The sequence below is a fragment of the Tasmannia lanceolata genome, unplaced genomic scaffold (genome assembly GCF_043159265.1).
Source record: "Tasmannia lanceolata isolate RefF3 unplaced genomic scaffold, GAP_Taslan_0.1 ptg000025l, whole genome shotgun sequence".
Classification (NCBI taxonomy): domain Eukaryota; kingdom Viridiplantae; phylum Streptophyta; class Magnoliopsida; order Canellales; family Winteraceae; genus Tasmannia; species Tasmannia lanceolata.
Window position 1 is genome coordinate 3,648,813 of NW_027518702.1, and position 19,867 is coordinate 3,668,679.

Sequence of the window (19,867 nt, forward strand, 5' to 3'; positions counted from 1 at the left end):
TCCAAAGATGGTGCTCAATTTGAAAGGCATGGGTTTTCAGCTACAAAGAAGGGGTTATTAGTACCTAAGGGGGGCTTCTCAAGGGCAACCGAGGGGAGCTATGCATGGTATTAGAGAAGGGATTATGGGCACTCAAATGGGGTAGAAGAAGTACCCTTGGAGGGTCCATCAAATCCAGAAGAAAGTCATGAAGTTGAAAGTCATGGGTTTTCAGCTACAAAAAGGGGTTATTAGTACATAAGGGGGGCTTCTCAAGGGCAATAGAGGGGAGCTATGCATGGTATTAGAGAAGGGATTATGGGCCCTCAAATGGGGTAGAAGAAGTACCCTTGGAGGGTCCATCAAATCCAGAAGATGGTCGTCAAGTTCAAAGTCATGGGTTTTCAGCTACAAAAAAGGGGTTATTAGTACCTAAGGGGGGCTTCTCAAGGGCAATAGAGGGGAGCTATGCATGGTATTAGAGAAGGGATTATGGGCCATCAAATGGGGTAGGAGAAGTACCCTTGGAGGGTCTATCAAATGCAGAAGAAGATCCTGAAGTTCAAAGGCATGGGTTTTCAGCTACAAACAAGGGGTTATTAGTACCTAAGGGAGGCTTCTCAAGGGCAATAGAGGGGAGCTATGCATAGTATTAGAAAAGGGATTATGGGCCCTCAAATGGGGTAGGAGAAGTACCCTTGGAGGGTCCATCAAATGCAGAAGAAGACCCTGAAGTTCAAAGGCATGGGTTTTCAGCTAGAAAAAATGGGTTATTAGTACGTAAGGGGGGCTTCTCAAGGGCAATAGAGGGGAGCTATGCATGGTATTAGAGAAGGGATTATGGGCCCTCAAATGGGGTAGGAGAAGTACCCTTGGAGGGTCCATCAAATCCAGAAGAAGGTCCTGAAGTTCATAGGCATGTGTTTTCAGCTACAAAAAAGGGGTTATTAGTACGTAAGGGGGGCTTCTCAAGGGCAACAGAGGGGACCTATGGATGGTATTAGAGAAGGGATTATGGGCCCTCAAATGTGGTAGAAGAAGTACCCTTGGAGGGTCCATCAAATCCAGAAGATGGTCCTGAAGTTCAAAGTCGTGGGTTTTCAGCTACAAAAAAGGGGTTACTAGTACCTAAGGGGGGCTTCTCAAGGGCAACCGAGGGGAGCTATGCATGGTATTAGAGAAGGGATTATGGGCACTCAAATGGGGTAGGAGAAGTACCCTTGGAGGGTCCATCAAATCCAGAAGAAGTTCCTGAAGTTCAAAGGCATGGGTTTTCAGCTACAAACAAGGGGTTATTAGTACCAAAGGGAGGCTTCTCACGGGCAATAGAGGGGAGCTATGCATAGTATTAGAAAAGGGATTATGGGCCCTCAAATGGGGTAGGAGAAGTACCCTTGGAGGGTCCATCAAATCCAGAAGATGGTCCTGAAGTTCAAAGTCATGGGTTTTCAGCTAGAAAAAAGGGGTTACTAGTACCTAAGGGGGGCTTCTCAAGGCCAATAGAGGGGACCTATGGATGGTATTAGTGAAGGGATTATGGGCCCTCAAATGGGGTAGGAGAAGTACCCTTGGAGGGTCCATCAAATCCAGAAGAAGGTCCTGAAGTTCAAAGGCATGTGTTTTCAGCTACAAAAAAGGGGTTATTAGTACGTAAGGGGGGCTTCTCAAGGGCAACAGAGGGGACCTATGGATGGTATTAGAGAAGGGATTATGGGCCCTCAATTGGGGTAGAAGAAGTACCCTTGGAGGGTCCATCAAATCAAGAAGATGGTCCTGAAGTTCAAAGTCATGGGTTTTCAGCTACAAAAAAGGGCTTACTAGTACCTAAGGGGGGCTTCTCAAGGGCAACCGAGGGGAGCTATGCATGGTATTAGAGAAGGGATTATGGGCACTCAAATGGGGTAGAAGAAGTACCATTGGAGGGTCCATCAAATCCAGAAGAAAGTCCTGAAGTTGAAAGTCATGGGTCTTCAGCTACAAAAAGGGGTTATTAGTACCTAAGGGGGGCTTCTCAAGGGCAATAGAGGGGAGCTATGCATGGTATTAGAGAAGGGATTATGTGCCCTCAAATGGGGTAGAAGAAGTACCCTTGGAGGGTCCATCAAATCCAGAAGAAGGTCCTGAAGTTCAAAGGCATGGGTTTTCAGCTACAAACAAGGGGTTATTAGTACCAAAGGGAGGCTTCTCACGGGCAATAGAGGGGAGCTATGCATAGTATTAGAAAAGGGATTATGGGCCCTCAAATGGGGTAGAAGAAGTACCCTTGGAGGGTCCATCAAATCCAGAAGATGGTCGTCAAGTTCAAAGTCATGGGTTTTCAGCTACAAAAAAGGGGTTATTAGTACCTAAGAGGGGCTTCTCAAGGGCAATAGAGGGGAGCTATGCATGGTATTAGAGAAGGGATTATGGGCCTTCAAATGGGGTAGGAGAAGTACCCTTGGAGGGTCCATCAAATGCAGAAGAAGATCCTGAAGTTCAAAGGCATGGGTTTTCAGCTACAAACAAGGGGTTATTAGTACCTAAGGGAGGCTTCTCAAGGGCAATAGAGGGGAGCTATGCATAGTATTAGAAAAGGGATTATGGGCCCTCAAATGGGGTAGGAGAAGTACCCTTGGAGGGTCCATCAAATGCAGAAGAAGACCCTGAAGTTCAAAGGCATGGGTTTTCAGCTAGAAAAAAGGGGTTATTAGTACGTAAGGGGGGCTTCTCAAGGGCAATAGAGGGGAGCTATGCATGGTATTAGAGAAGGGATTATGGGCCCTCAAATGGGGTAGGAGAAGTACCCTTGGAGGGTCCATCAAATCCAGAAGAAGGTCCTGAAGTTCATAGGCATGTGTTTTCAGCTACAAAAAAGGGGTTATTAGTACGTAAGGGGGGCTTCTCAAGGGCAACAGAGGGGACCTATGGATGGTATTAGAGAAGGGATTATGGGCCCTCAAATGTGGTAGAAGAAGTACCCTTGGAGGGTCCATCAAATCCAGAAGATGGTCCTGAAGTTCAAAGTCGTGGGTTTTCAGCTACAAAAAAGGGGTTACTAGTACCTAAGGGGGGCTTCTCAAGGGCAACCGAGGGGAGCTATGCATGGTATTAGAGAAGGGATTATGGGCACTCAAATGGGGTAGGAGAAGTACCCTTGGAGGGTCCATCAAATCCAGAAGAAGTTCCTGAAGTTCAAAGGCATGGGTTTTCAGCTACAAACAAGGGGTTATTAGTACCAAAGGGAGGCTTCTCACGGGCAATAGAGGGGAGCTATGCATAGTATTAGAAAAGGGATTATGGGCCCTCAAATGGGGTAGGAGAAGTACCCTTGGAGGGTCCATCAAATCCAGAAGATGGTCCTGAAGTTCAAAGTCATGGGTTTTCAGCTAGAAAAAAGGGGTTACTAGTACCTAAGGGGGGCTTCTCAAGGCCAATAGAGGGGACCTATGGATGGTATTAGTGAAGGGATTATGGGCCCTCAAATGGGGTAGGAGAAGTACCCTTGGAGGGTCCATCAAATCCAGAAGAAGGTCCTGAAGTTCAAAGGCATGTGTTTTCAGCTACAAAAAAGGGGTTATTAGTACGTAAGGGGGGCTTCTCAAGGGCAACAGAGGGGACCTATGGATGGTATTAGAGAAGGGATTATGGGCCCTCAATTGGGGTAGAAGAAGTACCCTTGGAGGGTCCATCAAATCAAGAAGATGGTCCTGAAGTTCAAAGTCATGGGTTTTCAGCTACAAAAAAGGGCTTACTAGTACCTAAGGGGGGCTTCTCAAGGGCAACCGAGGGGAGCTATGCATGGTATTAGAGAAGGGATTATGGGCACTCAAATGGGGTAGAAGAAGTACCATTGGAGGGTCCATCAAATCCAGAAGAAAGTCCTGAAGTTGAAAGTCATGGGTTTTCAGCTACAAAAAGGGGTTATTAGTACCTAAGGGGGGCTTCTCAAGGGCAATAGAGGGGAGCTATGCATGGTATTAGAGAAGGGATTATGTGCCCTCAAATGGGGTAGAAGAAGTAACCTTGGAGGGTCCATCAAATCCAGAAGATGGTCCTGAAGTTGAAAGTCATGGGTTTTCAGCTACAAAAAAGGGGTTACTAGTACCTAAGAGGGGCTTCTCAAGGCCAACAGAGGGGAGGTATGCATGGTATTAGAGAAGGGATTATGGGCCCTCAAATGGGGTAGGAGAAGTACCCTTGGAGGGTCCATCAAATCCAGAAGAAGGTCCTGAAGTTCAAAGGCATGGGTGTTCAGCTACAAAAAAGGGGTTATTAGTACGTAAGGGGGGCTTCTCAAGGGCAATAGAGGGGAGCTATGCATGGTATTAGAGAAAGGATTATGGGCCCTCAAATGGGGTAGAAGAAGTACCCTCGGAGGGTCCATCAAATCCAGAAGAAGGTCCTCAAGTTCAAAGGCATGGGTTTTCAGCTACAAAAAATGGGTTATTAGTACCTAAGGGAGGCTTCTCAAGGGCAACAGAGGGGAGCTATGCATGGTATTAGAGAAGGGATTATGGGCCCTCAAATGGGGTAGAAGAAGTACCCTCGGAGGGTCCATCAAATCCAGAAGAAGGTCCTCAAGTTCAAAGGCATGGGTTTTCAGCTACAAAAAGGGGTTAATAGTACCTAAGGGAGGCTTCTCAAGGGCAACAGAAGGGAGTTATGCATGGTATTAGAGAAGGGATTATGGGCCCTCAAATGGGGTAGGAGAAGTACCCTCGGAGGGTCTATCAAATCCAGAAGAAGGTCCTCAAGTTCAAAGGCATGGGTTTTCAGCTACAAACAAGGGGTTATTAGTACCAAAGGGAGGCTTCTCACGGGCAATAGAGGGGAGCTATGCATGGTATTAGAAAAGGGATTATGGGCCCTCAAATGGGGTAGGAGAAGTACCCTTGGAGGGTCCATCAAATCCAGAAGATGGTCCTGAAGTTCAAAGTCATGGGTTTTCAGCTACAAAAAAGGGGTTACTAGTACCTAAGGGGGGCTTCTCAAGGCCAATAGAGGGGACCTATGGATGGTATTAGTGAAGGGATTATGGGCCCTCAAATGGGGTAGGAGAAGTACCCTTGGAGGGTGCAGCAAATCCAAAGATGGTGCTCAACTTCAAAGGCATGGGTTTTCAGCTACAAAGAAGGGGTTATTAGTACCTAAGGGGGGCTTCCAAAGGGCAACAGAGGGGAGCTATGCATGGTATTAGAGAAGGGATTATGAGCCCTCAAAAATTCAATCCCTACACTCTTCAAACTCATGTCTGTCTTCTTTTCGCAAGCACTTTCACATTTAACACCAAAGCTAAATGGGATAGCATGAGTTTTGAATTACTAATAATAGCAATATCTTATGGAGCACAACCACCCTTTGCGCATTATCATATCACACTGCCACATTTCTCTTAAATAAAATCTTTGCAAATTATTTCTTTCAGATAGTAAAGAAAATAATATGAAAGATAACAAGGGGGTGAAGGCAACGGAGAAAGATATGTGATTGTATAAGAATGCCATTTGGAAACATGTACCACAACTGTAAGAACGGTGTGTTTGCCACAAATGGTTTATTTTTTCTCTAAATATACACTCAACTCCTATTGTTAAAGCATCAATTTCTCTAATGTTAATCTTTATTTGTTAGTTTCAAGAATTTGTTGCTCAAAATAAATGGATGTTAAGAAAGCTTTTATTCATGGAACGTTCAAAAGCATAAATGTAGTTCAAAAGCTTTTAGTATGAGAGGTGAGACTACAAACTACATCTACATCTCTACTATGACAGGTGAGAATACAAATTTGTCAACTGACTACAAACTACATCTCTACTTCGTACTCACACCGAAGACAAATCATGAAAAATAAACTGAGACCAGGTAGGGTTTACTGTTTTCCAGGTTTCATACGTGCTTCACCTTCGTCGAGATCGCCGAAGAGATTGCCTACGGCTCTGTTTGGTTGTCAAAAATCAGGCATCTCATTAGAATTTCGTGGGAATTTTAGATGCCGGCACGTCGTTTGGTTGTGTTTTTCAAACCCGATGGTCAAAACACCCACAACAATGTCGGGATACGGTCGGCCCACGTGGCTCTCCAATGAGAACCGAATGGCAAACCCCCAAAACCGAGTTTCTATATTAGAATTTCAACAGGAATGGCCTTCTCAAACGACGGATGAGGCTCCACGCACTGCTTCGTCGCATATCTTCCGCTAAATTCTTGTAACCAAATGGCATTTGGGAATTTAATTCCAACAAAATCCTAGTAAGCATCCCTACAACCAAACGTTACTTCAAAACCCCACCCCCATAAGGTCCTTTCATTGCCATTCTGCACAAATCCCCTTTCACTTCCCCTTCCCGCCGAGATTCACGAACCAAACAGACCCGTAGAGATCGCCGGAGAAGAGGACGGAAAAAAAAAAAAACACAGACGGGAGGAGGGAAGAGAGAAGAGGGAAGAGAAAGAGAGGGAAACTGAAATGCTTTTTTATTCTTAAAAGTCATATCACCTATTTCTGCCACAAGGGCATTCTCGTCATTGAAAATTTTGAAAACCAAATTTTGACCCCCTTCTGTCATTTTCAGCATACACTTGACCCCTCTGATATTATTTCTTTTATTTGCCCCCCCCTCTGTCAATTTTTCTTGTCATATTTTACTACATTGGTATTTTTCCGTAATTCTTCTACTTTGCTTCCATTTCTCCGCTTCCATTTGTCCGTAATTTTTCATTAAAAACTTAGTATTCTGCCAATCTTTTCGTACATAACTTGGATGATTATTATTTTTTGCTAGATATATTGCTAGCCACCTTTGCACAAATCGTACTTCGGCCAATCTTTGCAGCAAAGGATGGGCGACAAGCCGACAAGTGGCCTCGGCGATGATGGCTAGCAAATCTCTATACAAAAAAGAAATTCTTAAAAAATCCGTTTGAGAAATTATATGATGAAAAGCCACATGAACACGTATGACGTACCCATCATCCCACCCTTGGTATTTGATCCAACGGAAGCTCAATGTTGGATCAAATATCAAGGGTGGCACCTCTGTCGTACCTCCTTTACGTGTTTATACTGCCTTTCATCATACAATTTCTCAGGATAAATGAGAAATTAAGATATTGTGGGCCACAAAACCTAGATGTTTGTGGTGCTCACAAGTTCTATACGTCTTACACCATAGGATTATCCGATCCATCCATTTGATGGGCCACAATGTAAATAGGTTGTATGACAAGGTTGGTAGGGCTAGGATCATCATATGTAAATGATTTTTTGGGAACAATTAATTTATATTGTGGCCCATCAAATGGATGGTTTGGATCATCCTATGGTATAGGTTGTACGCTACTTGTTGAAAATTATTTGACTATACGGACTTACACCATAAATTGTGTGCGAAAAATCATTTCCATAGGATGATCCCAACCCAATGATCTATAGAGGTTTCCAAAATATACCATTCGCCTATAGATTGTAGCGTAGGATCATCATATGGGAATGATCATATGGACATTGTTTTTTGATAGGTAAGCTGGGGTTTGTTTATTAAAAAACAATACTTCACTACACGAGCTTACTAATCCCATCATTTCCCTCTAAATCATGGGGAAAAGAAATTCCCCCAATTTTTTCCTACAATCCAATAAATATTTACCAACAATCAACCCTATTTTATTTTTATTTTTTGAATGGGATTTTTAACATTAACCTTAATATTTTAATATTTTTCTAATATACTGAGTGTTTTTTTAACTTTTCATCAACAGCACTAATGACCCTCCATCGACCAAACATAAATTGAAAAATAACATTAGCAATTATCTTTTATTTTCAACATCATTTAAACTTCAAAAAGTAGAATCAGATGGGTTAGAAAATTTGTTTCTTTTTCTCTGTTCCGTTTGGTTGCCAGATTTTTTTTATTCTTAGGACTTTTGTGGAATTTCGGCAGGAAACCCACGTTTGGTTGGTGAGCCCAAAATAATCCGAGGAACCAAAATAACCGCGCACGAAACCCTTGGAAGGAAAAAAATACTCCCAGCAACCAAAATAATCCCAGAAACCAAAAATAAGCTTGAAGAAGTTTTTTTTTCCTTCCCAACAGTTCAAGCAACCAAACAAAGCATTTTTTTTTCCCACCATAGTCTGGTCAACCAAACATGGGATTTTTATTTTACCGGGATACTTCCAAGGAGTTTTTTTCCCCACCAATCTCCAGGAAGTTTTTTGTTCCACAAAAATCCCAAGAACCAAAAAAATTCCAGCAACCAAACAGAGTAGGTACCCTAAAATCCTATTAGACGATCTTAGTGAGTCATCGCACGTGCTTTTTTATTAGTAAAAAAAAAAAAGAGTTTATGTATACTGTAGAGAAGTGTGGATGGTGAAATGACAAAAATACCCTTGAAACTGATGAAAGTTGCCATTGCCTATCGAGCACGGCTAGGAGAACGGGATTCCGTTTTGGAGGAAAAAACGGGCATCAACCACTGGTGCCATGTCCACTAAAAGACAAAAGGAGGGTAATGCAATAAATACACTTGGGAAATAGTCAAATCAACGGTAATGCCATGGCCGTTTTAATTTCCAAAACGGAATCCCGTTTTCAAAGTGTTTTCTGTAAAATTGTATATATGAGGACGGTGCTTGTAAAACTACCAACTACAGGTCTACAAATGGCGTGGAGTGTGGGTCCACTGAGCTTCCATGTATTTCGACTTTATTTATAAATAAAAAAAAGACTGAAAATATGAGGAATGCTAAACTGAAGGGCGTCATTGCAAAAGCAGCTACAAGGGTGCCCACATTGGACCATTATAAAATGCACTTTTGGTTTGATGGTCCAATGATACGCCATTGTAGCTGGTTTTTGCAAGGGAACCCTTCAGTTTAGCATTCGATGAAACTGTATCAGATGAAAAGAAGATAATCTTCTTCTTCTCTTGTATTCTTTCTTGAACATGAACTTCATGCTCCTATGTGCAAGCCTTTAGAGGTTCTACCTTCTCATTGACAAAGATGTTTTTACTTTTTAATGTGTTGAGCTTCCAACCTTCTCTTTGCCTACAAAGTTGTTTGAAATGTGTTGAATTTCAAATAAAAGATATAATCTCTAGAGGAACGATAGATGCAAGAGCCCTCTTTATGCAAGGGCCGGAGAAGGGCCCTTGAATAAATCCACATCATTAAGTGCAACCGAATTCAGTTTCTCTGCCGTCTTTAAAAATGACGATTGGAGAGCATAAAAAGGGCAGTGATAAATCAACCCCCCATATAACTTAAATCGACCCCATATAGGGCAGTGCTTAGAGAGAGAGAGGGAGAGATGGGGTTGATTTAAGATATTAGGGAGTCTATTTACCAGAGAGAGAGAGAGAGAGAGAGAGAGAGAGAGAGAGAGGAGGTCGATTTAAGATATTAGGGGGGGTCTATTTAAGATATCAACTGTATCCCATATTTCTTAAAGTGAAACAAGAATCCAATCTGAATCAACTCCAAACAAGTATATATCCAAAGCAAGAACTCTACAACACAAACAACTTATTTCCTGCACAAACACTAATGTACAGTTGAAGTCTAGTGAATGAACACAACAAAAACAAGACGGACCAGTTAATGACAACTCTGCTTTATTTAGGAATGAAATTCGAGGAATTGATCACAAACCTGCTGCACAAATTATCTGTGATATTTAGCACTCGCATCCAGAGGACCTCGGCTGACTCCCATTTGCGACGTCAATAGTGTCCGGCAAATATCTGTCATCACAACAGAGGAGGTGTCAACAGAACTCATACTTCCTTTCAAAGAAAATGTCGTAGCAATTCTAATTAGGAAAAAGGGACTTGGGACCTTACACACGAAGAAGCAAAAGCATGCAAGAGCAAGTTGGCTTCAAGAACATAAGAAATGACGAAAACAGGTAATGGTCATACGAAAAAGAATACAAAGAATATATGACATGATAAATCAAATGTCAATCTCCCCATAGTCCATAGATTTCCCAATAAATGAACAAATTCAAAACTCGCTGTCATCATTCTTTAACAGAGGAGCCACGGCTCGCTGTGCCCACTTCTACATGGAACGAGAGTGCAGTGGTTGGGAGTGGTGATCTAGTGGGCCACCATATGGATGGACCAACATAGAAAATTCAAAGCAACACAATGACAGTAAGGGCACGTTTGGCTACCATGAATTCTTTCTCCTGGAATATTAGCTTTTGCAATGGTGAGAGACAGTGGGAGAGGGATAGATATGAGAAGGAGAGGGCAAGAAAAGCCTTAAAAACCAGGAAACAAAAAACTCCCCTCAAAATCTGATCATTTTTTTCCTTTTTTTTAACCACTTCTCACCCTCAACTCATTGGTACCCTCTCAAGTCTCTCCTCCCAGCCCCACTACGCTCTTTTACCACTTGGAGGCACTAATTTATCATGAAAAAAAAAATTCCTGGCTGCCAGACATGGCCTAAATATCCAATCACTGCAATTCAAGCCCATCAAATGTGGACCATTGCACATTCTTGGTTCAACCTTTTTTAACCACCCAACCGAAGATTTAGGTCACAAAAGAGAAATTAAAAAAAAATAAAGGCTATTATTTGGTGTACCACATGTATGGTGGGACAGCAATCCATAGGGCACTTCAGCTCATGCAAATTACAGTGTCATTCCGAAGATACATTTGTTTGAACTTTGAATAGATATGTTACATTTTAGAAATATGAATTTACCTGTTCATGAAAGATCTAATATCAAAATCTAAATAAGCCTCACCATTTATAGGTATTCAGTTGGTTTTAAGAAACAGTAAAGGAATGCAAGTCGGTAAGTAAGCACGATGACAGCAAGGTAATTAAGATTAAAGCAAGTGAATAGATAATGATATCAGAGCCATTCAAAAAGAAAATGATAATGATATCAGACTGCGACTATGATATGGGTGTATGCCACATGTGTGTGCAAAGATAACTATATCTTCCACTTACATCTCTTCTTCCTCGCCGCTCTTCAAAGCATTCTTTGCTATGCATTGAAAAGCTTCTTCTACATTGACACCCTCCTTAGCAGACGTCTCAAAGTACGGAATGTTTCCCTTTGAGGCACACCAAGCACGGGCCTTTTTCTCCGAAACCTGAGAGAAAAATCCATGAATTAAACAAGGTTGGCCGCACATATTTAACATAGGAAACAAGAAGAAACAAAAGCAATGTGAAGAAATATGAAAAACTAGCCTACCACTCTGCTGTTTCCACCATCGACATCAACTTTATTTCCCAAAACCACAAAGGGGAAATTTTCTGGGTCTGAGGGGCTTGCCTGTAAAAGAATTCTTTCTGTCAGTTCAATTTTTGACGAATATAATAATGAGAGTTGACTGCCATTCAAAATAATAATAATAAGGGAGATGATTTTTCACCCCCCCCCCCCACTGGTAGGGTTATGCGCCCCCCTTTTAACATGATTTGACATCAAAAGGCGTTAGTCTGCCACAAGTCACGTTAAAAGGGGGGGGGGGGGGGGGGGGGGGGGGGGGCATAATCCTAAAGGGGTGGTGGTGAAAAAATCATCTCCCTAATAATAATAATGAAAGTTGAGAAGTGAAACAGTACCTGGATAAGAAACTCTTCTCGCCAATTGTTCAAATCCTCAAACGACTTCATCACGTTAACATCGTACACGAGAACACAGCAATCTGCACCACGGTAGAAAGCAACACCAAGACTTTGGAATCGTTCCTGACCGGCCGTATCCCATATCTGCCAAAAATAAAACTTGACCTCAACTTGACTCTTGATACAAGTTATAAAACTTAAAATGCCTTCTTGCAAGCGAACTAGAGTCACCACTAGCACACCAAAACAGGAACATCCAACCATGAAGACTAAATGATGAAAAAAATAAAAACTTGCATAACTTTTGGAGTTGCACCTAGCACATATTTAGAAATTTGTACGAGATGATATAACTATTGCTTCATTGACCTAAATATTTCTTGTATTAGCAGTAAGCATAGGTAGAGAATAAGCATTAAGATCAATTGATCAGGTCTCTGATGTCAGTAAATACGGATGTAGGAATTTTAAGACAGAAGGCATTTAGAAGAAATTTGTCTATAAATGTAGTTTGGAACTCCATATGTCTCTGTTTGTATTAAGAAAGCAAAGCACTGATCTCACCTTTCCACTTTCTTATTGCACTGAAGCCTGGCTTGAACTAGACACACCTTTCCACGTAATAAACACATAAGTTGAAGAAATATTCCTCAGCATTCTCTAATGAACTCGTTCAACTAGTTTGATGATCTCCAGATTCCTTAACTGAAAGGGAGATTATTTTCTACAGTGGATGTTAGGAGGGTTATTAGCTACACAAAATTAAGGGGCCATTTGGATATGCGGATTTTAGAATCCCGGATTTCTTCAAAATTGTAGCTAAGAGACAAGAGAAGAAGTGGAACAGCCGTCGTTTTTGACTTCTCACCCTTCTTTCCGACAGCAAGAGAGTAGCAGATTCTCCCATATTTCCAGGTTTTAGAAATCTCAGGATGCAGGAGAGATTTTTAAAACCTGAATTCCTCACTTAAAATCCAAGAAACGCTATCAGGACAGCACACAGCTGCTTGATCATGAACCCTCTTTTACACTGTTTTCAAACTAAAAACCTGGATTGTAAAATCCGCGTATCCAAACGGCCCCTAAGTGTTGGTAACTCCCTGTGTGATGCACAACAAGTACGGAAAGATCATTATACATGCAGCTCTAATACCAATTAACCCAGGATGATCCATGGGATGAGAGAAGAGCAGACCTAAGAATTGGGGGATGTTCGAATCTGTAATATTGGCATTCTAAGATGATCGGATCGTTGGATTAAATAGATCTTTGCATATAGGTTAGGATATGTATCTGGGGATAAATAAGTTTTGCAAATTTTGGAAAATGGATGGTTCAAATCTGATCCCGAAATTCATATCTACCCGTATTATTGGATTGATTTTTGGGTATTTTATGACAACTATAGAGAAGGGAATTTTTGCAAAATTTGGTACAGATTGGACGGTTGGATCAAAAGCTATGGGGCTTGCAAAGGACTGATCTCAAAAACACTTCTTGATCTTATGATCGGATCAAGAATCAGATTCAAGAAACAGTTAGGTTAGATTGAAAATTAAAAACAGATGTTGAAACGGAGTGATCTTGAAATGGTGAGAGAAAGGGGGAAATGGTGATGTTGAAAGGATAAGGTGATCTCTGGGCCTGGATGAGGGTAATGGACTTGAAAGAAAATAAAGAAACAAAGGGAGAAGGAAGGAGAATGATCAAAGAGATGAAGAGATAACTAAAAAAAGGGGTCTCCCAAAGGGAGACTTCTCCTAGGCAAGGTATCACACCAAGCTTGGGATCTCAAAACTTCAAATTTTATTCATTCATGCATGTGAAATAAGGGCACGGGCATTTACAATTTGTAGGCAAAATAATTGCTACAAATTCAAAGAAAGTGGGAGAAAAAACCTAGTGCTACCTTATCTTCTCGTAGGCAAGGTATCACACCAATCTTGGGATCTCAAAACTTCAATTTTTATTCATTCATGCATGTGATAAAAGGGCACGTGCATTTACAATTTGTAGGCAAAATAATTGCTACGAAATTCTAAAAAAGTAGGAGAAAAAACCTAGTCCTACTATTGCTACTAAAACCTAATAAAGAAGTGCCGCACATTGCGTAACTCAAACCCCCTTTAATTAAACTACTTAGGATGCTACTAGGACTCCTATTTTCCCTTTACATGGACTCTATCTAATCCTACTACAAATAAACTAGTTTCCTTTTTGAAATAAAACTCCTAATTCAACTCAAAGTCCTAATGACTTAAGAAATCCCATTACATGTACCTTTCCTACCACAAATAAGCTACTAGAATTAAGTTGCAAAGGGGGCTCTTGAGGTCACTTACCAAATTAACAATTTAATTACAAGTGACTTAAATGCCCCTATTGCTTAAGATTTTTGTAATACACTTGTGGGCCCCTTTTTAAACACCTATAACTTAAAGAAAGTAAGTGATACTGATGGGAAAAAACTGCGGTACCCTCTCCCCCTCTTACAACTTAAGAGACTTAAAAGATACCTCAAGGACATTTAAAATGGAATATGGGCCCTAGGATGGTCCCCATCACTATGTCACTGCCACAAAGCGTAAAAGAACACTTGAAGGTGGCATTTAACTTTGATAGTACAACATGCTTACAAGAAGAGTATGGAAACCATTACTTCACAAACATGTCTAGGTTTACAAAAGGATAAAAGTCGCACTCATTCCATAAAAACATCACTTCCAACAAGAAACGGAACTCACAACTTTACCAGCAAATTTAGATGTGTAACTAACAAAAGAAATAGAAAGGCAGAAGGATGTACCGCCACCTATAAGAACTGCAAAATTCTCTATACTTAACTTTATAAAGTCAATATCAATCAAGCACCAGTATTATGTTGCAACAACTGACGAGCTGTTAGAGCCAATACAATCCTAATCATGATGAATGTTCATTTATATAAGAAACAGGACCTTTTTCCATTTTTCCAAAATTGTATCTGCAACAAATTGGGCCGGGACCCGGGGTCCAATTTTAATATCATGCATGTAGTGGTCTAAATGCCTAAGCAGTTCAAGTCAAGTGCATCTGAAAAGAAGTTCGAAAAGATTCACACATTCTAATCTCAAGAATTTTACAATTTCATTACACAAGAATCAACAGAGCAAATCAAATCTTGAAATAAGGTACATGAATAGATATGAAGGATCCCCCCTACAAACACTTTTTTTTTTTTGAACAGTAGCAGATTTCATTAATAAGAGGGTGACTGAGTAAGTACACCCCAAGAAAAACAAACCACAAACGACCCCCCTACAAAAACATATACCCGCACCCAAACAGCCAAAGTGAAAGAAAGCTGCATATAGTTGGAGATGTATAGTGGGAAGACTCTAGAGAGATTGCTAATACATCCTCATTCCTAAGAAACATGAAGCAAGCCCATCCTGGTGGAAGAAAACATACTCAAGCTTCACCTCCTATGTGAATTCATGACATTTGGCATAGATCAAGTGGAGCGCACAAGGGCTTTTCACACTGGCCATTGTCCTATGCCTTTCAGCTGCACTTTTTGTAGAAAAAAGGGATTTGGATTTGATAGTCCTAATTTTGATCTATGATGCTGACAAGGACGGGTTAGTATTTTTGTTTAGTTAGGTATCATTTTGCTTCAGCTGATCAAACATAAAAAAAAATTACATAAACATTCTAGATCTCACCGAGTTGCCAATTACAACATCTGGAGACGGATATAATTGAAAAAACTATGAATTCAAGAGGAAAGATTCTTCCAAACAAAGAAAACTGAGATAATTGATAGACCATGTCAATCACAAACATACTTTGTTCAATGAATATCGGTTAGATAATAAAAAACAGAAATCAGCAGAAAATTGACCTGTAAGGTGAAGAGCCTGTCTTCAAACTGTACTTCTTTGGTCAAGAAATCTGCTCCAATAGTAGCCTTGTATTGATTGCTAAACTTCCGATTCACATATCTAAAAGCAAATTCTAAAGACAAACAATACCAAAAAAGAAAAAAATAGCAAGTACCCTGATAAATGTAACACATTACGAAACGCAAAACTGCAACAACAACAGTAATAGAACTCCATTAAATAATCAAATAAAAATCCAGTAAAGGATACTGATTCATTAAAGAGGTCTTTCCAACCCTGCAAACAAAAAAAAAATTACATAAACACAAGAACAAAAGTTAAAAAGAAAGGAATCACTAGATCCTGAACTACTTCAGTGTTTTCATCACATAAATCTCTTGATCATAGATGAATAAAGGAATTTATACTTCTGTAAAATGAAACAAAATCCACGGTATCGAAGCATAGATAGCAGAATAGTAAAATTATACTATAAATTACCCTTTGAAAAACTCTAGAATTTCTCAAGGCTAGGGTTTTTACACGAATCTTGAAGTAAAAAAAATTAAAATGAGAGAGAAAAGAAGAAATCTCGTGAGAAGCATAAACAGCAGAATAGTAAAAATATAATCAAAATTTCCCTTTGAAAAACCCTAGAATTTCTCAAGGCTAGGGTTTTTACACGAATCTTGAAGTAAAAAAAATTAAAATGAGAGAGAGAAAAGGAAATCTCGAGAGAAGCATAAACAGCAGAATAGTAAAAATATACTAAAAATTTCCCTTTGAAAAACCCTAGAATTTCTCAAGGCTAGGGTTTTTACACGAATCTTGAAGTAAAAAAATTAAAATGAGAGATAAAAGAGGAAATCTCGAGATAATAGTATGCGTTCCTGCAAAAGAAAAACCCTAGGGCTAGGGTTTTTACACGAATCATGAGAGAAGAAAGGGTGATTTTGAGATATTAGTATGAATTCGTACGTAAGAAAAAACCCTAGAATTGAGAACAGAGAATGAAATTGAGGGTTTAATACTCAAAATAGAAGCTTGAATTTTACCCGCTGTCTCCGAGAATTATGACCTTTAAAAGCGTTCTCCTTCGAGCAGGCATTTGTACGATCGATCGAGATTTTAGACGTCTCCTTTCTCTCACTCGAAACAAAAACACGATTCCTAATGGGAGAAAATAAAATACTACGGAGATCAGACACTTTATATTGGAAGATGATTTTTTCGCCCCTTGTCGGATAATACACCCCCCTGGAAACTGTTGGGAGATTTTAGGGATGAATTTTTCACCCCTGTAGGATTATGCGCCCCATTGTTAAGGTGAATTGTGGCAGATTTTAACGCTTTTTTAATGTAATTGTTGTTTTCAAAAGGTATTTAGAAATGCATTTGCGCGAGCCCAGACTGGGTGGGCCCAAGAGGTAAATGATATCCACCCTCATAGTCCAACCTGGTAAATAAGGATTGAAGGAAGTACGTACATATTAGATGTGATTAGGGGTATGTTGATATGATAGTCATCTTCAGGATAATGTCCTAGCGGGGGCGACTTGCCCAATGCGATCATAGAATGACTACATTGCGTGAGATTGCAGTGGGCCCGTCATGGGTTTTGAAGTATAGGTCGTCAAATCTCTATATCAATCCCACTCATGGCTTCCTTGACCCATACGAATAGTTGGACGGTCTGCTACCGAATTTAATGGTTAGTATGGGTGGATATGATCCACTATATGAGATACAAGGAGGAGGTGCACCATACTTATGGTGTGTGAAAGTTAACTAATTAAGCATGTGCTAATTAAAAGCTTAAATCCTATTGGTTGACAGTTAAGTTAAATCCTATTAGCATAAATTAGCCTGAATCCTATTGGATGTGATTATAAAGAAGAGACAAAGATATATATTTCAGAAAGAGTTTCTAAAATTTAGGAAGCAATTTTCCTATTGGATGGAAAAGGAGAGAGAAATAAATACAATTAGTTGTATTTGATTAGACTTGCTTAGAATAAAAGGAGTTTTATTTTTACAAAATTTCAAATTAAAGGAGTTTTAATTCGGACTGAATTCATGAAATATAAAAAGAGGATGGAGAGAGTGGACGTCGGATCTAGCCTAATTTGGACGCCCAACTCTTTTCTCCATCCCTCTCTCAAAGCTAAAAAATTCCCTATCTCTCTTTTCTAGTTCTTGAACAACAAAAATCCAAAGGATTTTACTTATAGTTCTTGATTTTGGAATTGAATTCCAATGAGGAGAAGAGGTCCCCTTCTTCCTCCACTGTCTTTGCAACTAATATAAGCCACCACTTCGACTTCCGGAGTGACCGGGTTTGAGAAACGTCAATCGCCAAGCGGGGAGTGGACCAAAGGGTGATTATCAATTTGATAATCTTGTGGTAATGCTTTCTAAATCTCCATAATTTTAATTCATCACCAAAGAAATCTAATAAGTAGGATCATCGGCTAAACGCATGGTGAAGAAATTTTTTTGTTTTTATGCGATTTAAAGCTTCCGCCGCACATATTTCTTCCCACCACGCCTTTCAGATTTAACCCACAAACTCATGGACCTGTAAACCACGACCCTTTCCTTGCTTCTCAACCAAGACCGTACCCAAGAGAACCTCAAGACAAATCCCAAAGAAAAACTGGTAAGAGGTTTTCTTCCCTTCCACACTTTTTGGTGTGAGTGAAAGAGGCTTTGTACTAGATTTTTAGAAAACCTAAAAAAACATCTATTTCTTATTTCGGTTTCCCATTCCAAATTGAGTAACTTGGGAAAAAAGGCAACTTTTCAAGCACAAAAAAGAATTTGTCACATCAATACTGGATTTCACAAGCAAACCAGTTACCTTTCTGTTTTGTAGGATTCTTCTCCCATTTTAGAAGCTTTTGGAGGTCATCTTGGTGCTCAATCAAATTTTTAATGTTGTAGAACAAGGGATTTCTATTTAGAGCCTTTGCAACTATTTCCATATGTGGGTACATTGAATTTATGTATGTGGGTACCTCTGTGCTCTATGGCGAATGGTCTAATGAGTATTATTCATGTTCAACCATGCTTCCAAACGTCCTTAGTAGGAATGTTTTTATCCCCGTCCTCCACTTTCCTTGAATTTGTCACACTAATAAGATAGAATCTTCATAGACTTACGGGCCACTCTGATACAAGGACTTTATAATCATGGAATTTATAAGCTAAAACCTCATTTTTATAACAAAAAAAAAACGGATTGTATGGTTTCAGGATTGTAAATCATATGTTTTAGTTTATAAAATACGAGTTTTAGCTTTTAAAATGCAGGATTTTACAAATTTGGATTATAAAATTCATTTATCCAAACGACCACTTATTGGGGGTGTTTGATGTGGGATAATCTAAACTTGAATAGGACCTTGTTCCGGATTGCTTATTGTCGTGATAGCTCGTCCCGAATTAGTTTATCTTTTGTTTGTCCACTTTATTTTTATCGTAGAATTATTATTGTGTGTTGTTTGTTACTTGTTGTATTAAAAGGAAAAATGGCCAAAAAAAAGGCCTTTATTATGATAATAACGTGTCCAGAGGGGAGATTTGAAAATGACTAATATAGAGTGACTTTGACGAGAATACCCTTCCTTACATACGTTTTTCTCTCTCCCTCTCCCTCTCTCTCTCCCTCTCTCTCCCCTATCAAATCAACTGAGAACTATGATGATTACTTTCAGCTGTTGGAAATATAAATTTCAGAAAACCAAAGCACTTTACCCACCCACCTCTCTCTCCCTCTCCGGCGGTCTTCTCCGGCGGTCTTCTCTACCTCTCTCGCCGGTCCTCTCTCTCCCCGCCACCGGCACAAAAGAGGCTGGTACCCCTCTGACTGTGAGTTTATTTTTTTGAGATGGGTTTTTTTTTTTTGGAAATGGCCTCACCGTGACTTTCTCCTTCTCTTTTGTCAAAGATCAATAGGTAAAACCCAATAGAGTTTTGGAAAAAATGGTTTAAATCAATATTTGTGAAAAATCGTTTTTTAAAACCCTTAATATATTTTCTCATTTTTCAAAGATCAATGGTTTAAGAGATGGTTTAAAGCAATAGTTTGTCAGAAGTATATTTTGAAACCCATAATCTGCATGGTTTAAACCACAATTTTGTAGAAAATCAATTGGAAAATTCGTAATTTCTGCAAAATCAATGGTTTAAACCTACAGTTTGTAAGAAGTTGAGATATCATTGGTTTAAACACCTAATATTTTACAACTCAGTTGAGAAAACAGCTAATTTTTCAAATAATTTGTCACAGATTATTTGAACAATCAATTGTTTAAACCAATAATGTGTGAGATATCATTGGTTTAAACCACTAATATTTTATAACACAGTTGAGAAAACCTCTAAATTTTCAAATATCAATGGTTTAAATCAATAATTTCTCACAGATTATTGCTTT

General features: G+C 39.6%; 1 protein-coding gene across 1 annotated transcript; it reads right to left on the reverse strand.

Annotated features, from left to right (window-relative positions):
* Nucleotides 1–9,473: 9,473 nt before the first annotated feature.
* Nucleotides 9,474–16,616, reverse strand: LOC143857852 (ras-related protein Rab7). The gene is made up of 7 exons (XM_077368370.1): nt 16,485–16,616; nt 15,700–15,726; nt 15,450–15,549; nt 11,564–11,710; nt 11,190–11,270; nt 10,940–11,085; nt 9,474–9,708 (listed from the first exon to the last, which is right to left on the reverse strand). The coding sequence occupies exons 1-7, from the start codon at nt 16,535–16,537 to the stop codon at nt 9,642–9,644; spliced, it is 621 nt and encodes a 206-aa protein (XP_077224485.1). The 5' UTR covers nt 16,538–16,616; the 3' UTR covers nt 9,474–9,641.
* Between the last annotated feature and the right edge of the window lie 3,251 nt (nt 16,617–19,867).